Source organism: Puntigrus tetrazona, chromosome 8, assembly GCF_018831695.1.
Source record: "Puntigrus tetrazona isolate hp1 chromosome 8, ASM1883169v1, whole genome shotgun sequence".
Classification (NCBI taxonomy): Eukaryota; Metazoa; Chordata; class Actinopteri; order Cypriniformes; family Cyprinidae; genus Puntigrus; species Puntigrus tetrazona.
The window spans coordinates 21,667,914-21,692,846 of NC_056706.1; the positions used below are offsets into that span (position 1 = coordinate 21,667,914).

Sequence of the window (24,933 nt, forward strand, 5' to 3'; positions counted from 1 at the left end):
GCGGTCAAACGGGCATCTTTCATCGACATGCACAGACCACAAGTCAACACGGGTTCTGAACATTTAGCCCCAGAATATCTGTGCGAGGCGAGGATGGTGAGATGAGAGGCAAAACACCTGCGAAAGAACAAAGATTTGCGGAGCCGCTTCACAAGTTTGTTCCGTGCGCGTCGGAAAGGGTCGTTAGAGAGTTGACAGAGTTGATGAATATTCACTAAAGAGCTCTGATCGTGTACCGATGCCTCAATAGTGCCAGCGCCAATTACAGTCCGTCGCCTTCCCTGCCAGAGCTGCTTAAAGTCAGAATGCTGATCAGATGAGCACGTCAGCGTCGATCCAGATCAGACGCACACCAGGCAGGAAGGCAGATAAAACATCCACCCCTCTACACCCCACAGCCCCAAACACAGGAAAGACTGGATTTACTTCAGCTAATTGGGGCAAAGTCGAGAAAGAAGGGGAAAGTTTCTTAATTTCGGGCCCCCTATGGATGTCTTCCGTTTTAAATAGGAGAAATATGTATTCATATAATTATTAGCGCTGTCCAAAAGAAACGTTTTTGTGTGCATAATGCGTTCGTAAAGTGAATATTTATTGGGTATATATAAATGCAAACATATGCATGTATATTTTTAAGAAAAATGCTGTTTATATATTAAATGTTTATATGTAATATAACTAAAATTTATATACATGTAATTTTTTTTAATTGCTTTTATTGTATTGATTATATTGTATGTGTGTTTATATATTTACATAATAAATATACAGCTTACACCTACGTAATTTACACAAAAACCTTTATTTTGGACGTTGATTCATCATGATTAGACTGCACTAATAATTTCACTTTATCATTGTTGTTGTGAACATTTATTTGTAGTTTTATCATTTGTATATTATCCATTTTCGAATCAGCCTGTCCTATGTGTCACAGGAATTGAGTTTTTATTATCGTTAATTTTTCAAACTGCTTGTTGTTGCTCAAATTGCTTGTTGTTGCTATTATTATTATTATTATTATTATTATTATTATTATTATTATTTATTATTATATTTTATCATTGTTATTTGTGTGTGTGTGTTAGTGTGTTATTTTTCAGGTATAAAGAAATTTATTTTTTTTATTATTTTAGCAATTCCAGCATCTGCCACCTGTCTTTCTTTTGTGGTTTAGTGTAGAAATAAACACGAGCCCATTTTTACCATATGTTTGAAACCACTAAGCACTCTTAAGTACTTGCTACCTATCCAGATGATGATTGCTGATCTTTTAAAACCAGTATACATTCTATTTGAAGAAGACTTAAAGTTCCAGACGTGGAGAAAAATCGATTGTCTAGACGTTTTTCTGCTGTTTTGGCTATTCTTTTCTTTTCAGGCTGGATGATAACTGGTTTTGTTTGTTTTCCAGCAATGTCTAAAGCAGCAGTGAAGATCTCGGGGGACTTGTTGAGCAATCCGTTGTGTGAGCAGGATCTGGCTTTCCTTGAATCCATGACTGCTCTGGATACAGCCATGAAGAGAATGGATGCCTTCAACCAGGAGAAGGTAAGATTCAGTTGTAAATTGAAAGTCTTTGCAAATCCTCTTTAACATTTAATTGCAGTAAACTTATGTTGAATCATATATACTAAACAAACCCATTTATCTCAATGGCTGTTGCTTGGATGGCACATGACCCAGTGGAAGTATTCAATTTAAAATCATTGGCGCTCAGTTTTGCTTTTATTTTGTTTCCTAAGCCGGAAATGCCAGTTGCGGCTCTTTCCAGATTGTTTTCTTAGGCAGGCTGGTGCTAAATTGTCCTAAAAAGTCTGACCAACCAATAATTCACAGCTGTGAAATATCCCCAAATACCATTCCAGCCTCAGGTACCGGTGGAACCGACTACCCGGTCCTTGGGCGGAATCTCTGTGTCCAGTTTAAAAACAGAATGTAGCCTACAGTTTGCTATATGGACTAGTAAATATTAAGCCTCAAAAATTGGTTCAAATATGCATCCTGCTGCATGGTCTACAAGCCTCTGTGTGAGTGAGTGAGTGAATGAGTGAATGGCAGAGATGCACGGTTTTGTCTGACGTGCGTGACGCTCGCTGAGATTTCAGCGAGAACATTACTACTTAAATGACATTTCCAGATCTGCTCTGAGAGTAACTTGCCTTTGCATGCACTTAGTTCCATTTGAGAAAAATGTTATATCACATACACACAGAAATGGTAAGGTATTCATGGCAACCCATCAAAATAAAAGTTTGGTTTGCTAAGTTCACTTTGTGCCAGACATATAATATTTATTATTATTATTATTATTTTGAATAATGTGTGATGGGTTTCTACTACCGCTACTGTTTAAAAAATTTCTAAATATCTTTTTTTTTTTTTTTTTTTTTTTTTTTGAAGATCTTAATAGTAAATCCCCTTCATTTACCAATTTAAAAAAAAAAAAATTCAATTCAATTTGGGTGAAAGTTTACTGTTTTTCTTTTTTTTGTTACTTGTGAAAAAAGTTAAAGGCATTGAATTTTATTTATTTTTTATACATTCTATTTTTGTTTGACTTTATTCCTAAAAAATATTGTTTTTGTTTTTTTCGTATTGCTTTGGTACCGAGAACTGTGTATTTTCACAGGTATCGCTACACAATACATTTATGTTGGTACTGTGATGACACTAAACCTTAATCAAACACACCTGCATAAACGTCCAAGTAATCCCAAAGACCTTGATTAGCTGTTCAGTTGTGTTTCATTAAGCATCCGCTTGGTCCGCTTGGATGTGCCTGGTCATTTTTTTTGTTTATTTTGTTTTGGCCAATATGTTGTCTTAGACTTATACCGACCCCTAGTGCTGTGGATGCAGCATCACACAAATATCAGTTACCAACGGCTTTATATAAAATTTGCAGCAAGTCAGGATTTGTTTATTCTGTGAGTGAAAGTGTCAAATAATATTTAGCTCATCTCAAAATGCCTGCTCCCATGAAGCTCCCCGCTCATATGTAAAATATGAGCGAAATCTCATGCAACGCTTTCCTTAATTAATACTCATTTCTTTATGGCTAAAACTTTTTAATGAGGAAAAACTTCCATTCTTCCATCTTTAAATATCATACGCTCCGCCCCCACTTCGACCAGAAGTATTTAGGCTTTGTAAGCTGGCTCTTATTAGGCAGTGATGCTCATTTGCATAATAAGCAAGTGAATGTGCGACATGTTTATGTTTTGAGCATATATTGCCTCCACTAGATCTGGCTTACTCACCTCTAGGCCCACACAGAATCTGTATACTTTTTTTCCTTCCATATTTTCTGTGCTAATTGTGGGGAAAAAATCTGTGGAATTCTGCAGAATGGATTTCAGTATGATAAAGTGTGTGTGTGTGTGTGTTTCACTTGTATTGGTAGTGACAAGCATGATCGAATTACCCAAAAACATTTAATAATGTCCGCGCACGTTTAAAAACAAACCAACGTTATGCATCAAAGTCTCTAGAATGCTGGGAATGGGGAACCAAAGATGCTCTATACATTTGTTTGTTTCCAAAAAAAAACAGAATATGTTTAGTTATAAAATCTTGCTAAACACATTTACACACCCACAAGCGTGTGAGCCTTTCTAAATCTCCACTCGGAATGCACTCAGATTATGGCCTCAGCTTAACTTTTTCAGTCTATCTCTTTTCATTTCACCGTTTAGGTGTTTATTCATGCATATCACTTACATATTGTGTGTGTATATATGACAGAATGGAATTACATGAAATTTAGGATGCATTATCTAAATAATCTGCCAGTATATGCAAGACCACTTGGGTTAAAGAGAGGTTTTAATTTATTAATGGTTTAAAAATTTTGGATTCTTCTAAGTATCTTCTTGGATGTTCAACTGCAGAAACTTAAACCGATCTGGAACAATATGAGTGAGTAAATGATGATGAATTTCATTTTTAGGGACACTGTTCCTTTAAGTGTAACATGTTTAAAGGTGCAATGGTGATAATCCAAGCATTTTATGCTGCCTTTGGTTATCCATCCAAATCATTAATGACTTCTCCACAGCACCTTTTTTTACCTTTATCCAACATCTTAACATGGTACATGAGTACCACGTGATTCTTAAGGCGCGTTCAGTGGATTTTTGTGGCCGAAATAGTCATTTGATCCCACGCAATTGGAAACTCAATATAAACATTTTATGATTTCGCAGCAAGATGATGGAAATTGGCCACATTGACCAACTTGTTTTGAAAGTGACTTCGGAGTTGTATTTCATACTTCACTGCTTTGCTCACAATCGACAATTAGCCTGATGATTTCGCACGTGAAATTTTGCCAAAACCTTGCTAATGCGACCACATCTTAAATGCATATATTTAAAACTCCCGTGCAATGTTTTTATTCTCCGGTAGCTGTTTTTATTGGTCTTCTCGATATCCGACCATATGACCATACGAAGTTGGCTAATGTTTTATGTATAACTTGACTCTGTTTAGTACGTCTCAAAAATGAACCATAGACCAACTTCATTTCTGCCTTGCAACACCTTCTAACCCGTGTTTATTTTCTACTTTTGGCCGAGAGAAATAGTTGCGTTTCTGACTTTGGCAGAAGTACGTTCTGTCTTCCCTCCAGCAGATTGGGTATGAGTAAGTTTTTCTCACAGCAGACCCCACGCCCTTCCACACTCAGCGTGCACATGCATCTTCAAATGAGTCCCATCTCTGCATTGCTATCTTCTGTTTCCTGCTGCTGGTGGTACTGATTGTTGTCTTTTTCCTTTTTTCCCTCTTATTTCCCCACATTGGAGTCAGGCTTTTCTTTTGAAAGTGGTTAAGAGCCCTTAAGCGATACACTCAGCGCTGACTACATGTCAGAAGAGTGGTGCTCATCTTCTCTGGTCTATCGCATACAACCTCCGCCCTGGAAACTGGGCCCTTCAACATTCCCGATGTATTGAACTTTATGGGGTGAAGCGTCAAGCCACAGCTCTACTCCCAGTCTCAGGCATTGTAACGTGATGCGTAAAGTTCAGTTTCAACTTTGACTTTTTTCTGCTGACCATTCAAAGCTTAGCTATTGTTTACCGGAAAACTTTCATAATGTGTTCAGACGGCGCTGGAACAAAGGAAGAAAGAGAGACTGGGTAGCTACACAGTTTTTTTCCCTCTAAAACACCAATGACTTATGACTTTTAAAGAAAATAAGTTTGTACTGAATGTGTAGCCTCCATCATAGTATTAAATGACATTTAATTTAGAAACTTTTTGCTAATGGCGACACCGGTGGCCTTTAAGTGAACTGCACCCAGCGACAGTTTTATAAATTTATATGTAAACCTGTATACATATATACATGCTAAACCAGCTAATCGGGGTTTTTCTAGGAACACAAGAAACTTCCAGGCAGGTGTGATTGGAAGCTAAACTCCAAAAAATAGAGATTGGGCATCCCTGACTTTTGTAATTACTTCTCTTTGCATTAACATTACATTAACTTTACAGCACAGAAAAGCTCTTGCAGCATTAACTTTAGCATAAGCATTCGTTTCATTTGTCAGAAGAGAAGCTATCGGGAGCATGCGTAAATTTCTCCCATTCTTTTAATTTTCCAGGCAAAAACGTTCAAAGTCTTTCACATTAAAATCAACCTATAGGCTTTCATCCTTGTAAGGTCTCGGGTGAGTCTGTTACACACTGGCAACAAAAAGCAAAAAATGCATGAATATTCTAACAAACAACCCCTATAAAAAAAAAAAAAAAAAGCAATTTTTTAAAAATATATCAGTGCTTGCTTGTTTTCAAATAAATACAGGCTTGTTTAGTGACACTGGCTATATTCAAAATTAGATAAAATCTTAATTATTCCAGAATAAATTTAAGCAAATAATGAATTGAAAGAAATGGCAGTATAAAAAAGAAATAAAATGAATATATTTTTCACTTTGATACTGTGCAACTCCAGTAAGATCTTAAAGGGATAGTTTCAAAATTGTCATTAATTACGTTATGCATGCATGCTTTTGGCAAACGTAATGTAACTCGGGGAGAAGAATTACTGAATAAATCTTATTTATTGTAATCTTACTGTATCAAAAATATTCTAGTACCTGCATAAAATTGTGAACCCCTGATGTCACGCTACGTTACCGATCCTTGTGTAGTTTCTGTACATTTCTCGTGGTAATATCCTTGCTGTCTACGGAGGCTCAGAGAGCACTCGGACCCCATCAAAAATGTCTTAATTTGTGTTCTGAAGATGAACAGTGGTTTTACGGGTTTGGAACGACATAAGGGTAAATAATTAACGATATAATTTTCACTTTCGTCTGAACTGTCTCTTTAACCTGTATCTGAAATCAACAAATCAGTCTAATCTGAGAGTAATCGTTCAGTCTGAATTAAATTAATAAAAAAACAAACAAACAAAAAAACCCTCAAAAGAACGATTCATTTATTGATCACGCTTTTGAGTTTAATTCACCGATTCGTTTATTCAATCACAGGTTTTTGAGCTAAAAGCTCACTAGAGAGGAAGGTTATGTGTGAATAATTTGTAACCTGACTTGAAATAAAGCACAAAAATCACAGACCGATATTGAGGCTTTTTGTTTTTTTTGTTAGGCCTAGTTGTTTTTGAAGCTTGTTTAGCACGTTATGTTTGACTACACGATCCCCCTTTGCATAATGCAAATGCATCCTTTTGTAGTCTTGATGGGGTTTAATTTACTCCATATTTTTGAATACGGTTGCCCTCAGCTGCTAATCAACGCCATCAATAGCAGCTCAGTTAAGCCGGTCGTGCACAAACCTGCCAGTACAAAAACACACCGCGAGTGCCTCTAGCTGTAATGCAATGCGCGGCTCGGCAGATCTCAGAAATAGCAGATTGAAGCCCGATGCAAATATCCTTGCTCTCCGCTGACCCCTCTGTCAGATTCACCAAAGCCAAATGCTTTCTACAGCGCTCTCCTCTTTGCCTGAGCACCGTTTTCTCATACTCTACTGTATGGGCACTTGGCAAGCGAACGGCGCTCTATCCGTGGGCGACGAGAGATGTTAGCACAGCTGATTTTTCAGCTCTGCATTTTGCAGTGTTCTGGTGTGAATTACCACCCTGGGATGCTTGAATGGTTAATAAGACTTCCATGAATCACATAGCAAACCTGCAACAAACCCCCCCCCCGTTCTTCAGATTGAGAGGTTTTGTCACGGTAGCCAAGCAAATCATATTTGTGTTATATAAAGATAACCAAACCGTCGTCTTCCCCTCTCCGTCGAGGGAAAGATGGATTGCCCGAGGGTGGATGCGAATAAGCAGGGAAATGTTATGGTAATAAGTGTAGCCTGATTCTAGGCCTGCGCTGGGTATTTTTAAGCCGTGTTTTAGCAGCTTTAAGGCCTGTAGAGTTTTAATGGTTAGTAACTAGCAGCTATGGTGGGGGGGGATATCGATTTTTCTGGGTTGGTATGCATTGTATGTATTTTTGGGTGTTATGTATTTGTGTGTGTGTGTGTGTGTACTTGATCCCTGGCCTCTGATTCACACACTCTCTCTCTCTCTCTCTCTCTCTCTCTCTCTCTCTCTGGAGTGTTTTCCTCAGGCTGTTCTCTCATCATATAGATATATTTCCCCATCATTCCCACCATCGACTGTATCTTTCTTTTCTCCGCTCGTTTGCCTGAATCCATCACCTCTTTCAACAGAAAAAAAAAATTGATTTTAAAGTTTTATCTGTATTTGGTTATGTTTTAATTTAATCACGCTGCTTTTCAAATGCCTGAATACAAATACAATATGCCTAAATGCCTGAATATGAGAATCCATTATAAAATGAAAGAAGTACCAGGATATAAAATCATTAATATGTTCAAGATATTAATACGTGTGTGTGTGTAAGTGTTAGAGAGGGAGAGAAATAATCTATTTTGCCACCAGGGACAACGGTATTGATGAAGTGATTATTTTAGATGAAATATTAGATGTAATGTGTACAGAAAATAAAATCAAAGTAAATATCACTGTATATCTGAATAGGAAATCACTGGATAGTTACTTATTGTTGTGGTTATAGGTCATTTACAAATACTCCTTGCCCTAAGTTTACTTGAATTTACGTCAAAACTAGAAACATTTTGTAGTTCAAATGAATTTACAACTAACATTTTGTTTAAAATAATTTACGTACAGACATTTATTAAGAAAGCAATTTGGGATTTATGTATTTTTGTTTGTTAGGTTTAGACCTAATTTGTAGCTACAACTAAATAATTTTGGATTTATGTATTTTTGTTTGTCAAGTTTTTGAGTTAATTAGCTAACCCTAAGTGCATAATTTGCCTCAAGATTAGAAACATTAATTTAAAAAACACTTTTTTTTATTATCCCTTTATTTATTTAAATGCATTGGCAGGCATTTTGGATCCTTACATCCTTACATGTTTTAGTTAGTTCGTTAATGCTATTCTGGACTTGGTGGATTAAAGACGTAATTTCCAAGAAGGCTAACTGATCTTTTCTGAATCGCTCTGTTCTGGGGTCGCGTCGTGTTTGCTCTCATTGACTGACTCTGCTCTCAATAGCGAGTGAGCTGTTGATTAGCTCCATAAGCTCCGATCCTCTGATGGGCCTGTCAGCTTGTGTCGGCTTCCCTCTTCTCGTTCTGGTTTAACGTTCCCTGTTTGCTCTCTTCTTGCATTGTTTGCCAGGTTAGGTTAGCATTCTGTCAGCCAACCACATCCTGTTGGCGTCTCAGATCTGCGACGTAAATGATGTTGAGCAAGTTTAAGGTTTTAATTGTGCGGCAACTTTTAAGACTTTGTTGGTTTGGGGCTCGAGGCGGCAACGCGACGCTCGTTTACACCCGTTTAACTCAAACACCCCCCTTCCCTCCTCTCCTCTTCCTCCTCCTCCTCTTCTTCTCTCCAGCCCTGACACCACATGGAGGAACGGGGGGAATATAAACTGTTATTGTTAAAAATGTTTGTTTGCAGAGAACTTTCATCTCGTACGGCGGCCCACCCTCTTCAGCGTTTTCAACCCCAGCCGGGGCTGCGCTTTCATGTGCCGTCCCTCGACGATTCCAGCCTTTTGTATTTACTGCACAATTAATATTCACGTCTTCCTTGCTGCTTTCCTCAGGCCAAGAGCACAATAAAGAAACAACGTCACTAACTTTTTCTCCACAGTTCTCAGCGAAACCCCAAACGCTCTCCGCATGGAAAGGGAGCGGCGACAGCTGTTGATCTTTTAAAACGCGGGGGTCATGTCAGATCTTGCTGCCAATTAGCTTCACCGAGCGGTTATTTATTTATTTCGATTGTTTTGTTGTGTTCGACCGTAATGATCAATGTAATTTATTTTGATGGTTGTCATTCAGCTGTGATATTAACTATTTATTTAAATTTTTCCAGCTAATGTGTTTGTTTGTTTTCTCTCTCGTTTATCCAGGTCAATCAGATTCAGAAGACCGTGATCGACCCTTTGAAAAAGTGAGTGCTCTTTTTCAAACATCTTAAAGCAGGATTTGCTCCGAAAAACCTGTAACCTACTATTTAAACAAAATTGGGCCACCAGAATATTCTCTCATCAGTTACTCCCCTTTATTCCAAGCAAGATGTATTTCAAATGAAATCGAAGAACGAACTGAAATGATGAAATGTAGGACGAAATCCGGCCAAAACGAAGGTCGCTTAGATTTTTTTTGGCAGTTCAAATTGGCTCACCAAAGCAGACTTTTTGGAGAGTTCGTTTTGACTCCTGAGCACCTTTGAGCTGCCATTGGTCCGAGGTGTTCTGAAACTTCCCGGTTGGTATCTCATTCTGTCGAGTTCAGGCAAGGGAGCAACATCTCCATCTCCATGCTGCATATATGAACGTTATGTAAAATAGATTGTTTGTTTAAATCAAACGGATGCTTTAAAAGTATTAATAACAGTACTAATCATAGTAGTTTTCATCCATAGTCGACGATTCTTTGACTTCCATGCATTCCAATTTTCCATTTGACTTTGCATTTCAATTTTGACATCTATAGGCACAAACTTTATTCTGTGGATTTTACCTATTTCCCTCTACTCCAAGTGATGTAGCTGTGAAGTCTACTCCAAATTGGTCTATAGATCACTTAGATTGCTACATGTATGCATAGACACACTTCAGAAGTGCAGAGGATGATTAATTGGACTTAAACTAATGTAATAAGTGCAGTCGGTTGATTTAAAAAAAACTATTTAATCAATTTTTTTAAAAATGAATCAATTAATGCCACTTTACATTAAAGTTTTTAAATATACTTTTATATTTATATAAAATAGATTTCCACTTTCTTTTATTCCTGATTGACAGACATCAAAGCAGCTGGTTATTAGTTTCGGGCTGCTATGTTTTTAAGAGCTGTCACTGCTAAACGTGACACCGATCTGCATCATATTTTCTCTCAACTCTCGTCAGTGCCAGGATGATGGACGGAGACGTTCTTAATGTAACTAATATATAATGTTACATTCAATCAAAGTATTAAGGCAGCACATGGTTTCTTTGGCAATTTGATATCAAATGTAAATATACTATTCAAATGCCAAAATGTTTTCCTTTTGGGCAAAGAAAAAAGTATGTTTGTAACAAAACGCTTGACAAGTAGCCATTGATATTCATAGCGTGTGTGTGTATATATATATATATATATATATATATATATATATATTAGGATTATTCCAAATACTTCTGTTGAGCACAATGTAAGTAACTCCCACAGGTTTGGAACAACTTGAGGGAAGTAAGTGATGACACAATTTTTGGGTGGACTATCCCTTTAAGTCTCACAAGTGAAGTGATTTGTGTCTTGTTGCTGAAACTGATGTAAAAGTCACCTGTGCTTTTATTTGGGTTAAGTATGCCGCTTATGTAGGGAGTAGACACTGAGGCAGTTCGGGATTTGGAGCAGAGCTACTTTATCTGTCTGTTTCAAGTCTTTTTTCCTTTTTCCTTTTTTTTTTAACGGAAAAAATTAGATGAACTTGAAATATTTTCCATCTGAGGCATCATCTTCCACTGGACATCTGTCCTGGAACTGATTATGCCTTTTGAATCACTGTTCATTAACGGCCCGTATATGTGTGATCTGCAGATATTTATGAATGCTGGCTGGAATTGTGTTATTGTCTTTAAACACCTGGAATCAATCTGCGCGTCCTCGGCGGAAAAAATCTGCGCTGTCCTATTTCAGTCGGAGCCGATATGTTTATTGCGTAACAGAAGTACAGGCAGGCTGCTGCAATTAATGAGTGTGTGGAAGGTGTGTTAATGACTCTCTTTCAGGTCGCCAGACTTCCTCTCAGCTGCTCGCATTAAAAGCGCCGAGCGTTACATGAGAAATGCTCTGAGGGCTGCAGGTCTGTCCTGAATGAAAGAGTGCGTCTGGAGGAAAGTTTATTTGGCTGTCCGCCCCTCCACTCCTCTCTCGCCCCCATGAGTGCTATTCCATGCCTCCGTTCTCTCGTGGGACGGGCCGGAACAGGAAGCAGGCCTTAACGAGCGACTAGGAAGAGGAGTGGGTGCGGAGACACTCCTAACAAACGCCTCTGTGTGTGTGTGTGTGTGTGTGTGTGTGTGTGTGTGTGTGTGTGTGTGGATTCTTGGAGTGACTTCTTACTCCGCTTTTGTTCCTGAAGGATGTGCTAATTTGTGTTCAATTATATAAGAAATAATTATATTGTTTTTTTATTACTGTAGCCTTGACCACAAAGAGGTTTCGGTCAGCTCTGGTGAAGCCGTACAGCTGTTGTGTGCGAAGAAAGAGAGCGAGGAAGATGGATAGAAAGTGTGTGTGTGTGTGTGTGTGTGTGGTGGCAGGATGGAATGGTTCTCATTTCCGCTGGCTGGTGGGTGTGTGGCGGACGTGTGTGTAGGCTCTTACTGTGGCCTCAAGCCCAGAAACACACACACACACACACTCATGTACACGCAAATACTATGAGGACAGTTGAGGCTTTAAACAGCAGAGTAAACCCTCCTCGGCATACAGTACACACACTCTTGCTCATACACATGCTAACTCACAGCTGACCGCTTCTCTTCCGCAAGAAAACAAATATGACTGCTTGAATGGCGATTATTGAATGAATAATCGGCATCTCCTGTTGCACTTTAAAACCGAGAGAATATAATTACGCTTTAAATAAAATGTTTTTTAGGAGGTCCCTTGGAAATATGTTTGGTGCTCAGTTATCATAAATTATCGTTGCTCAGTTATTAATAATGGTTCTTATTATCAAGGTTGAAACCATTGTTACTGTTATATATATCTTTTTAGGATTCTCTGATGAATTTAAATTTATTTGAAATGGAAATAATTTTTAACATTATAATTGTCTTTACTGTCACTTTTAAACATTTTAATGCATTCTTGCTGAATAACAGTATTATTTTATGTATAAAAATTAAATATTTTATTCAAATAAAATTAAAAGAAATAATTATTTTTGAAGGATTATTTAATAGACTGAAAACGTAGCTTTGTCATCACAGAAATAGATGTAATTTAAAATGCAATAAAGCATGTTTTGCTCTTTTGGTCAAATAACTGAATTTTAATCAAATAAATAGTTTTTGTTTTTGACATTATTCTCATGACGGTTAAGCATTTTCTTCCCGTTCTCATATCCAGAACAATCTTATTATATTTGTTTTTTGAAGATTTTCACATGAGGGCAATATATGTATAAATAATTTTGCACAAATACATAAAATCTTAGTGCATTATTTTACTCGTAAAGAATTATATTATTAAATTATGCTAATTCTTCTTTATTAATATAGTATACAAAATGTTTCTTCTTGCACAATATAATTTGTCGCTGAAAGACGACCTGGACGTGTTTTTGTGAGCGTCACCCACAGATGTTTTAGAGCATCGACTCTTTCAAACTTCGCATGCATCCATATCAAGCATGCTGGAAATCTCATGTTTAGCTTTAAACAAAACGGCATTCTTTTAGTCTCGCCTCCAGTGGAATCCTTAAAACACACCGGCTTTGTTTTCTTCTGCGCCGCAACGCATTTAATCAGCCATAAGCCAAGATACCATGAAAGACAAGATTCCATTAGTGCATGAATAGCTCGGCGTTTCTCGTTTCTTTCTCGTTGTTCTCCCGGTGTTCATGGGAGGAAAGTATTTATAATGTGATCCTTCTGAAAAGCTGTTGAAACTCTAATGGCTTCAGACTTCTCTTAATGTGATAACTCGTTTCTAAAACCAGGTGAGTGCATGCCTCGCGCTTTGAGTGTGTGTTTTGTCTGCGCTAACAGAAGTCAGCAACGGGTTTGAATCGCCCTAGTAGCACTCCATTATATCTGCTGGGCGATATGCATTAGGGGAGGTTGTTTTGACTCGGTTCATTGAGGTCTTTGTTGATCGAGATGGAATGTTGTTTTTTCTGATACGTGTCGTGGTGAGAGATCTCTATAGAAGTGATGCTCGTCTTAGCAAAAGCCACTAACTAGTGCTAACTATATGTAAAATCCCCAACTATGTGTTCAGGTTTGGGTGCTTCAGATATGGATGATACCTCAAATCAAGCGACCTGTTGAACGGAGAGATACGGCACTGTTTTAATCGTTACGTCATCAGGCTTAAAGGGACGATTCACTCAAATATTTAAATATGTCACACTACATTTTCAGGAGAGATAACTGCATTTAAATGCAGGGATCCCCTAAATGATCGTTCCATGTGTGTACGGAGCAAGACTCACTCCAGCATCTGTGATGATAGAAACAGAGGAAACCAAAGCTGTTGTCAAATCATTGTATATCCAACCGGTAGTAGAATTAATTTAAATGACTGAACCGTGTGTGTACAGAACAGGCTTTAGCACTAAAAGGTGAACCGACAGCCGAATTTAAACGCAGTGCGTACGTGGCCACGGTCTCATCATTTACTCGCCTGAGCATGCAGGTGTTTTGAAGAATGATTTTTGCACGAACATGGACCTCATTGACTGCCGTTGCATAGACAACTGCATACAAAAGTGCCAAATTAACACACGCACAAAAAACTGAAATCTAAACACAAGAAAAAAAACAAGACGGAATCACAAGGCCAAAAAAGAAAAACACGCAATGTTCAATAAAAAAAAAAAACAGAACAACAAAAATCAACAAAAACAAAATACAAAAATAACCAAGAGCGATGCAACAAAAATGGGTTGACGTAAACAAAAACAATTTGAAAACAAAAATATTGAACACAAAAATAAAACAAATTAACGATGCAAAAATAAAACGCCGCAAAAACAAATAAAATGTAAAATGACGAACACAACAATAACGCAAACAAAAACTCAAACACCGTAAAAAATAAAAGCATAAACAACTAGAACACAAACATGCAACAACAAAACAAAGCAAATAAAAGCAACAAAAAAATAAAAAGCAAAATATATATATATATATATAAAAATAAAAAATATATATATATATATATATATATATATATATATATATATATATATATATATATATATATATATATATTTTTTTTTTTTTATATATATATATATCATTTGTGTTTTTTTTAATATCTTTGTGCTAAAAAAACAGACAGTCTTAACGTTTTGGACTGACATGAGGATGAATGAGGATGACAACTTTCATTTTTTTCCTGCACTATCCCTTTATGATTTTCACCTTCCAGACAATAAAATGGGTGGAACGATCACATGAACGTACATTTAAAGGAGCGACCCGAGCCAGAATGTCACAGAGTCTTGGGTGGGCTCTTGTGACTCGGGCCAGTACGTAACCACCCTACAGCAGACGCCCTGGCACCGTCAAACACAAAGAGACACAGGGCTGGTCGAACTTGTGGACCTGATTTTTTAGAAACAGATAATCTATAATAAAGGCCTCGCTTGTCAGGCATGACGCAGCACCCGGCGCTGCACCCCACGGTGCGGTGAACTCTGTAAACTCTTGCCGTACTGTGACGCTGTCCCGTGGACAGAGCACGGGGAGCTGCAGCGCTCGTCCCGTCCAGACTCTGGTTTGGCTCGCCGAGCTGCGTGTGTGTGTGTGTGTGTGTGTGTGTGCTGCTGTTGCGAATAGCCGACTGCGATTTCGTCCAACTGTTATTTCTGTCATTCTCTGTCAAGCGGCCACCACACCCGCAGCCAGACGAGACGGGTGTTAAATTATACAGCCGACCAGCGAGGAGGAGTGCAAGTGTGTGTGTGTAGTCAAGCGGATGTTCAACGAAACATCAAGAGTGCTTTTAGACGGGCCGGGCGGGCACATGACTGTGTGTTTGGGTTGTGCCGAGTCAGACAGGCCGTCCTCTGGTCCGTCTGAAGCACTCGTCTAGATTACAGCCAGTGTTTTTAGATCGCTTGCTTCCAAGAACAACACCCGTGAACTGTCATTATGAACAGAACAGGCACTAACCTGCACTAAAACTGCTTTTAAGGGGACAAAAGATGCAAATTCCACCTGGAATATTTCACGTAATATGATCAGGTTTTTATTTCATAAATACCGTGTGGGTAGATGAGGAATTGATGAGGCTTGTGCGCATGCGATGGGTCATTGCCCCCAAAAGTTTAAATGTTTTTCTTGCACTCAAGATTTTAAGTGATTTCTGACTTCAGTGTCTGTCATACGATTATTCCATGCCTACTAATGGCGTGCGATTTTAAGGAAATGTGCAGATGATAAAGCCATCTAATAAACCTTTTGGTGGCATTTTATTATTTTTGTTTTTATTTGATTTGTTTTTATAGAATTTTCTTTTATAACGGTAATATAAAACAAAAAGCGGCTATGCAAATTTAGAATAAACCCCTGGTAGACTTCCATAATAAAAACAAAATTATAGAAAAAACATGACGCAGCATTAAAAGCTGAATGCTATAAATTCCACGAAAAAAATTGATCTTATGGTCAAATATAATGCATGCAAAATAATAGATATCAATGTAGTCGTTGTATTTAATTTTTTCTTAAATTAGTCAAAAAAATAATAAAATTGTATTAAACTCTTGGTAGTATTATGTTTGCATGATCCAGTTGTCACACTTGACATTCGTGCCAAGAAGAGAGATAGGGAGTCATTGGGCCAAGGTGGTGTTTTATAAATAGAGGGTGAGCGTGGGTTGAGGGGCTGGGTCCTGTGACGTTGCCACAGTGATATTGTGCCGCTCCTTTCTTTACTTCCTGTGGGAAACAATTTAGGGCTTGTCTTAACACAGCTCTGCATGGTGAAGCCTCTCACTTTCTCTCTCTCTCTCTCTGATTCTCTTGTAGTTTTCCTTCACTTCCTCCCCCTGTAGCTCATCACCTTTTTTAATAATCAGACATATTTGTCTTACCTGACCTAAACTTTTAAAGATCTATCACAGGGTTTAAACCTGCAAAACTCTTACTTTCAGATCCCAAGTCAGTCATTTTCAAACTTTTTGATTCCAACATTATCCAATGCCTAAGACGTAAACGTGGCTGTAAGGTTATAGGAGGCGATAATCTGTTATTTGTCTTGTTTTTTTTTAGTTAAGCATTATTTTAAAAAAAAATCTGTGGACTATTAATGTAATAAGTAAATTTATATAAAGATTAAATAATATTGGCTTAAATATTGTTACTAAGAATCTTTAATAAGAATATCCCCATAGAACCTTCAGAAAGCATCTGAAGGTGATCAAAACTATAATAATTCTATTATATTTCTATAATAAAACACTTTTTTTATACTCTTACTATTTCTGATAATGTAGACATCCTTACTCAATAACTTATTAATCTTTTTAACTGATTATTGAATGACTTCAATAATCAGTGCTCGTTATCCTTATTAAATGTTATCAAAAGCATAAATAATTTGTTTAGCCTTTCAATTTACAAATCTCTAGAATTAATTTCCTGAATATTGTTTCTTTTTCAGAAGTGCATTACATTAAGTCTTTGTTTGTTTGTTTGTTTGTTTTTTCCTCAATGTTAACCTTCAGAGATTTGAGATGTGACTTTTCTTTTCTTTTCTTTTCCTCCCCCACATGGTGTTTACATAATTATTTTCTCGAAACATCTGGCTAATTTGACCAATAATTTAATTATTGGTTTATTCAAGTAGACTCGGTAGTTAACAACCTCAATAAAAGTCAGCAATTTAGTCTGCGTCGCTGGCCCTTTCAGTTTAACCGCAGGCCACTTTTACGCTTCTCATCTTCTCCTACTGAAAATGCATCACGCACAGTCAACAACAGAAGACCTAAAGATGCACCTCACGGAGTTTCTTCACCTAAATCCCCCAAATAATGCACATAAGAACATACATTTATAGCTCCTTGACCCCAAACTGTCCTCCTACTTCAAGGCTCGTAGCTTTTGTGAAGCAAGTCGCTTTTGTGAAGCAAGTCGGTAGTTACAAAGAACAAAACGGTGTGGGTCATGTGTTTGTACTGTTCCTCGGTGCTCCCAGGCGATGCGAAGTCGAAACGCAGTCAGGCCTCAAACCAAAGCGGCCGACTCTGTTGCTAAGTTACAGTTTAGAGTTTTCCTATTTTTAGTTTCCTGAGACCAGGCTTCTCACCCAGAGATTATATTTTCATTTGGAATAAAAACAATAAAAGAATCCAAGTGAAATGCCTCCGTGCCATTTGTGTGGCTGTAATTAAGTGATCCTGTTAAAATGGGCTAATGCTGCATGAACCTCCCCATCACGTTATTAAATGTTTTTTTTTTTTGTCATAGAAACGCTACGGTTTGCTTTGTTCAACACACACTATTGATTTCTCTCTCCATGTAGACCGCTTTGACTTAAAGTTAGTTTTAACACCTAAAGGAATGAATAGATTTTTTTTTTTTTAAATGGTGCGAACTCGTAAAAATGAAGACTAATACAAGCTACACCATTGTGAAATTTCAGTGGCTCCTCCAGAGCTGATGGGGGCAGCAGAGAGGAAAGTGGTGGTGGTGGTGGAGTTCAGTGTTAGCGTTTTTAAAAGCGATAAACTGAAATTCGTAATTGTAGGTCAGTGAGCTACTTGTCTGGAAGATTGCTCTAGAGGTCCACAGTCATAAGCAGAGTGCTGGAAAAGTTTCAATTTTGGGCCTAGTATCAGGTTTCTTTGATAGTTCTGTTAAAGGGATACCTCTCTTAAAAAAAAAATTCTAGTGGATGACGTAGATGTATTGTCCCTGGAATGCATTTTCTGAAGGGGACACCCAATAGACAGGAAAACCATGGGGAAAAATGTGATTGGGCTAGTCTGGAATATCTGTTGGTCTGGTTTTGTTTCTCAGACTTGGCTACCCTTCCTCCTGATCACGCTGTAACATGTTCACGTGTCACTGTGTTTTCACCCCAATATTTTTTTGTCTTATTTCCACAGATATCCTGAAAAAAAGTAGTCGAACGCTATAATTATTTATCCTTGCATGTTGTCCTGACATTTGTTTACTGTGAAGTCACGTTTGACCACGAGATCTGATGTGGATCCTTATATCGTTATCCTTTATAGTTATCATGCTTAAATCTTTGAATGTGACAATTTACAAATGGTTTTATGAGCAATCCATACATGTTTGTTCTGCTTATGACTTCGACTTCTCCCGAAACTGAAAATACTGTCAGTTTTATCTCCCTCAACTTTCAAACATGTATGAGTCTCATTCTTCTGTGGAATGTTAAAGAAGATATTTTGAAGAATGTGCATAACCAAGCACCTGTTAGTCCCCATTGACTTCCATAGCATGGAGCAAAGTATACTATGGAAGGCAGTGGAGAACATCAACTGTTTGGTAAAATATCTTTTCAGTTTAGCGTGAACTGACCCTTGTAATGCATGTCTGTTTTATATGCACACTGATCATGTTCTGTGCTGTGTGTCTGCAGGTACAGCAGCGTGTTTCCCAGTCTGAACATGGCGGTAAAACGCAGGGAACAGGCCCTTCAAGATTATAAGAGACTCCAGTCTAAAGTGGAGAAGTATGAAGAAAAGGAGAAGACTGGACCCATCATGGTCAAACTCCATCAGGTACAACCAGTTCTTCCTTTCAAGGCAGGACTTCCTTTCCGTCGCAATTTCAGCCATTCATTATTTGATAAGTGACTGATCGCCTGCTAATACCAGAAATCCTTTAATTCAGGTTAGTTCACTCAGCGGTCATGGTGCTAACGCCCCAGGTAGCTGTTTTCTGTATAGATCAAACCTGCTGTCTTCTTGAACAGGGAAAGATAGACATCAAATCAGTAACATTTTAATTTAATGCAACCTTGTTACACATTAAATGTATTTACTATAGTAAAAAGAGTAAATAAATAACCTAACGATAACCCTTTAGTGTATGCGTGTTGTTGATTAATACCCAGTATTTGTGTAATTACACTGTAACAAGGACACATTAAAATAACCCTCAATTTGTATATTTCAGACTCGTTCAGCTTATGTTTATGCATAGTCTACACTAAATAAACTTCAGACTTGCACTAAAAATGCTTCTGGCACTGTAATGAGAGTTGCAAATATTTCACCATACACTTCCTTGCTTTCATCACACTATATTCTGCCTTAATAGACCACATACATTTTCACAAGGTTTATTCTGGCTCCGTCCTTGTATATGGATAAATCTCACATTTTAAGGCTTGTTTTTCCGATGGTCACTGGGACAAATTAAAAAAAATAATAATAATCTGAGCTTCTGTCTTTTTATTCATTTGGAGGAATTCTCTTGATTTTGAGTGAGATGAGTAAATGCATATTCATATTCATAACTACAGTAACATTCTCGCGTCACTCCCGATTTTTCACAACATGGCAACATGTGCTGTCAGTCAAGACATGGCAAACAAAGTAACTGTCCATACTTATTAAAAAAATTACTTTCCTTCCAAATTAAAACGTAAATAAGTTACTGTACTAATTACTTAAAAGTAAAATCAGATTACGTTACCCCTGACATTGGGTTTAATTTTGTCCTTTATCAATTTCATCATCAGACCTCAGGGAAATTTTGCCATGAAATGATATTCAGAACTCATTTTACTTTTGTGACATGCCAAATTTGAAACAGGATATTGTTTCCAATAAGAACAGGAATGTGTGTTACAAAAGCAAACTCTACGACCAACAAAAGCTTATGTATGGGTCTTACATATTTTGTTCATCACGACTTAACACAAACCTAATTTTGGAGTCTAAATACAATCAGCAAAAGTAATAAGTTAAACGTGCATTACTAAGCCTCAAACAACTCAATCATTTTTCCCGAATGTTTGAGTTTCTGACATGATTAGAAGCACAATGTGGCTGTGAAAGTCATCTCATTTGAGGCATTTATCCAGAAACTCCACTGACTTTGAGTCTAAGAAGCTGGAAGTGGTAAAAAGCTCTCTTCAGGGTTATGACCTCCAAAAATGCAGCACCGTTTTGACTTCATATTGATTTCAACCGGGGCTCAAAAAGACACGAAGCCACCTGAGCTACGAAACACTTCACACAGCGCACTTTTTCTTTAGTCTTTATGCGTCTTCCTGTAGTGGATGCTTGTACTCGAGTATGCTGGACCTTAAGAGTCATCGGGTTTGTTATCGCCCCGTCCACTCGCGTACAGTTCTGGCGGGATTTTTTTTTTTAGCACGCAGCAACAAGTGAAGGAAGCTGCGCTGGATGGGCGCAGAAGTATTCAGAGCACATGTATACATGCGAGCGAACTCACCCACGCAAGAGAAACAGCCTCTCAACTCAGCTGCACTTTTTCAAGAGGCTGCGCTCAACACACACTGCGGGATAATTGGGTTTCGCACGCACACACACACGCGCTCACTCGCGCACGGTAACACGATCCGGCGAACGCGAGCAAACAATAATTGTTTGTTCTTTTTGTTGCACACTTCTGGGTCATTATGCATGTGTATGTTGACACGTGAAGGACCGTACGTGCGCAAACAGATAGAGACGGATGCCTGGAAAACTTCAACATACATGTACAGCCCATCGTCCGCCCACACACACACACACACACACACACACTCAGCAGGGCCATAGAGGATAGGAGAACTGATAGTGTGTGTGTGCAGTCACATTTACACACGGCCTGTGTCATATATATATAGAAAGCAGGTCATATCCTAGCAGAGGTCAGCACTTATAGATTGCTTTCCCCTCCCTTCCGCTGCACTGATTGGCGATTGCATCATCAGCATTGCTCTTCCCCACCTCCACACCCTTGAAAATATCCTGGCCTCGTACAATTTTTTTTGTTCGTTTTTTTAATGACACACCATAACAGCGTGCTTTAATAACTGGCAAGTCATTCTGGAGTAGGCAGTAGTCTTGGTATTATTCATTGCTGCATTAAGTGCGTGTGTGTTCTGCTTTTAGGCCAGGGAAGAGCTGAAGCCCGTCAGGGAAGACTTTGAAACCAAGAACAAGCAGCTGTTGGACGAGATGCCCAAGTTCTACAACAGCCGCATCGACTACTTTCAGCCCAGCTTTGAGGCTCTGATACGAGCTCAGGTGAGCATCAAATGCACCCAGCTCAGACGCAAAATAACTCAAACCAAAATACAGCATGTCGGTTACGTGGGCCACATCATGGATTTTCTGGGAACATACTTCTATATTTTGTTTAACACGAAACAAAAAAGTCCTTCCTCAATCACACACACACACACACATTGAATTTCCACTTTATACAGCGGTGGCCGAAATGATTAGAACGCTAGTATTTTCACCACATAAGTAGTAATAGCTTAGTTATTTCTATCTTTTGCTGTAATGTCAGTAACATTTTCGTTTTCCCATTGGTTGTGAGGATGCTGTGAGATTTTTGTTTGCACAAGGAGACTGACAACAAACTGATTTCATCATTATGCAGTCTGCCTGGAGTGACATGAAGAAACAGAACAAACCGAGACGGACTAAATCTAGAAGATGCATCAAGAAAGCGTACCTGCAAAGCTGGCTGAAAAATGCAAAAGTCTGCAAAATCTGGTTTAAACGCACAGGATGCTCACACAAAATGTTGATTTAATTTATTTAATAGAAATTAAACGATAAAAAAAATCTTTTTATGACATCGTCTTTGGCAGCATCCTTATTTTACAGCTTTGCAGGTAGGTTTCTTGAAGCATCTTGGAGACGTTGGTGCAGTTCTTCTGGATCGAGTCTCAGTTTGTTGTTTCTTCATGTCACTCCAGACAGACTGATGATGTTCAGATCAGAGCGCTGGCTGATGTCAGACAAAAATCACCGGATTATTACAATTAATGGAAAAATAAATGTTAGAAAATGTAAACTGATATTTATTACTGAAACACTACAGCAAAAGACTTGAAACCATTTTAGCTGGCGAAAATACTAGTGTTCTAATAGATTTGTCCACCACTGTGTGTTATATTACGTGTTAACTTGACACAGCAGCAAAATCAGACAGAAAAGATGGAAGCTGGTCATATAAATGAAATCATGACGTTTTTACCATTATAGGTGGACTTAAATTCAAGGGGGAAAAAATACAAAAGTAGAGGATACAATTTATACTTGAAAACTTTCAAGTGATAACTAGCTGGTGAGCTGGCTGATAACTTTTTAAAAACATTTTTATATAATAAAAGTAGATTAACAATATGTATGACAATAGAAGATAAGGAATGAAGTAGAAGAAATAAACTAAAATCAAAATGTGTAAAATATATGATGCTGATCAAATGTACTGTGCAAATTATGAAAAACAAGTGTGTGTGTGTGTGTGTGTGTGTACACATGTATATAAATAATCTTACATGTATACAAATTTCTGTAAGGAAATAATGTTTACAAATAAGTAAATGTACAATGTATTAAGTTTACAGCTGGTTTGACAAAAGTTTAACAAAGACAAGAATAACAATATATATTCAGAAAAGACTGTTTAACATTATGGTGAAATGTCATATGATAGTCATTTAACGAAAAGTTAAAATTAAAAAGTGCCATTTTTAATAAGAATCAAAAGCCAAAATTCTAAATCAATAAAAATCAAGTTTGAAGAAACACCCTTACACATGCACAGTAGTAAATTTTAAAGCTTACGCTCCCTCCACCCAGATCTAATGAGATTAACCCTGAGTAACACACACACACACACACACACACACACACACACACAAAACACTCCTTTATGCTGCGCTCACACACTGTCTCACTCTACACACTTCTCCTCTCTCTAATGTGATTAACCCCCACAATCCTGCCTGCTTATGTCCACAGCTCAGTCTGTGTGTTATTTTAAGTAGAGTGTGTGTGAGAGAGCTAAACATTAGAATCTAATGAATGTAGTAAAAGGAAAAGCCAAGTCAACACACACACACAGACTCATCTTCAGGACGTATGAATACACCCTTTCTCTGACATTCTCACAATGCGAGGGAAGCTAATATTACTCACAAGTCATTTTGTTATTTTGCATGTGTCTGTACAGATCCTTTTGCAGCATTGTTTTTTTTATTATTTTTATTTTTTGTTGTCTTGTTTTGTTTAACAATCACTCTATTCCTGGTTTGATGGAGAATTAATTCATATTCTTACAGGTGTATGAATTCTTCTTTTTTTTTATGCACCTGTGTGTAGTCAGTGTAGTCAGACATCACAGATGATATCATGATATCACATGACTTAAACTGTAATATAGTTGCATCAGTAAGCATAAACAATATTATGTTTTTAACTAATGGATCACCTCTGCTGTCATCTGCCTCTTGAGTCAAACCTATCCTGTAAGTATGGTGGATTTAACCTTTTTTACAGTGTTTTACAACACAGACTTAAGCGGTGTTAAAGCTGAATAGTCCAAGCAGGCCTTTTCTTGGTGGGTTAATCACACATTTAAAAAAGCCATAATCTTCACAGCTCAGGGCAGCCTCTGTGGGCAGTCGAGATCTGTCAGGACCTGATCCAGTGCCCTATGATCCCAAAAAAATGCCATCTTAAAAATGCCTCTGCTCACTGTCTACTTGGACATCCACTGTTGTTACAGGTCTGGTATAACTGACGAATTACATGGGAAGTTGTATGAAAATTATCATTTAATATCTTCTAAGAATGAAGAATAATACCTAAATGTATACAATTTGTTTAAAATGTTGCTATATTACAATGATCAAAATGAGAATATTTTACATCTTGTGTATTGACTGGTTTAACGGTTTACTCGTAGTTTTCATTACTTTGTAGAAAGTTTAAAAGAAGTGTTCAGATTTTTATTTATTCAGCTTGTTTTACGTTTTCTTAATTGAGGAGATGATTCTTAATGTGAACGTGTCAAGTGTTAGTAGGTTTGATGTTGCGTTATCTGATTAGCCTGAGAAGGATTAACCAAAAGGGAAACAGACTTCATGACGACAAACAATGGCGTCATACACACAGTGAGCCTACAAGTCGTTTGGAAGCTTGTATTGAAGGTGTAGGGCACTCATATTGGAATCTCAATTCAATCCCGACAATCTAAGAATAAATGTTCTTTTTTTTGTCATGGTTCCATTAAGAGCCTTTAACAGTCATGGAAGCCTTCATTCACACATAGTGAAGGCTAAAAAAGTGGCAGTTAGTCATTTTTACAAAGATTACCATCTGACTGTACATTATCACTTATATGTATAAAAACCTAGAGCACTGTGTTGACTAATCAGCATGCAGAACAGATTACTGGATGTACATTTGTATAACTGGAGTCATCTAGTAGCTGATTTTGTCTTCTGGTCTGCTAGCATGGACTAATTGACAGCAGCTGAATTCAGCTTGTAAATGTCATGGATGGAACATCATCAAACTTCCATTAGCCAAAACCATTGCAAACTTTATTGAGATAACAGTCCTTTGTGTAGCGACACTTTGTGACGCTTCGCTTTTGTCATTTTCTCTATTGAAAACCAGATGTGGGTGCTCTGTGGAAAAAATAAAGGT

General features: G+C 37.7%; 1 protein-coding gene across 1 annotated transcript in view; it reads left to right on the forward strand.

Moving 5' to 3' along the window:
* Positions 1-24,933, forward strand: part of bin3 (bridging integrator 3) — a 49,642-nt gene that overhangs the window by 19,929 nt on the left and 4,780 nt on the right. The window contains exons 5-8 of the mRNA XM_043247176.1: positions 1,415-1,551; positions 9,449-9,489; positions 18,882-19,023; positions 21,373-21,507. Coding sequence (XP_043103111.1) covers positions 1,415-1,551; positions 9,449-9,489; positions 18,882-19,023; positions 21,373-21,507 — 455 coding nt within the window. The remainder of the gene's footprint in view (positions 1-1,414; positions 1,552-9,448; positions 9,490-18,881; positions 19,024-21,372; positions 21,508-24,933) is intronic.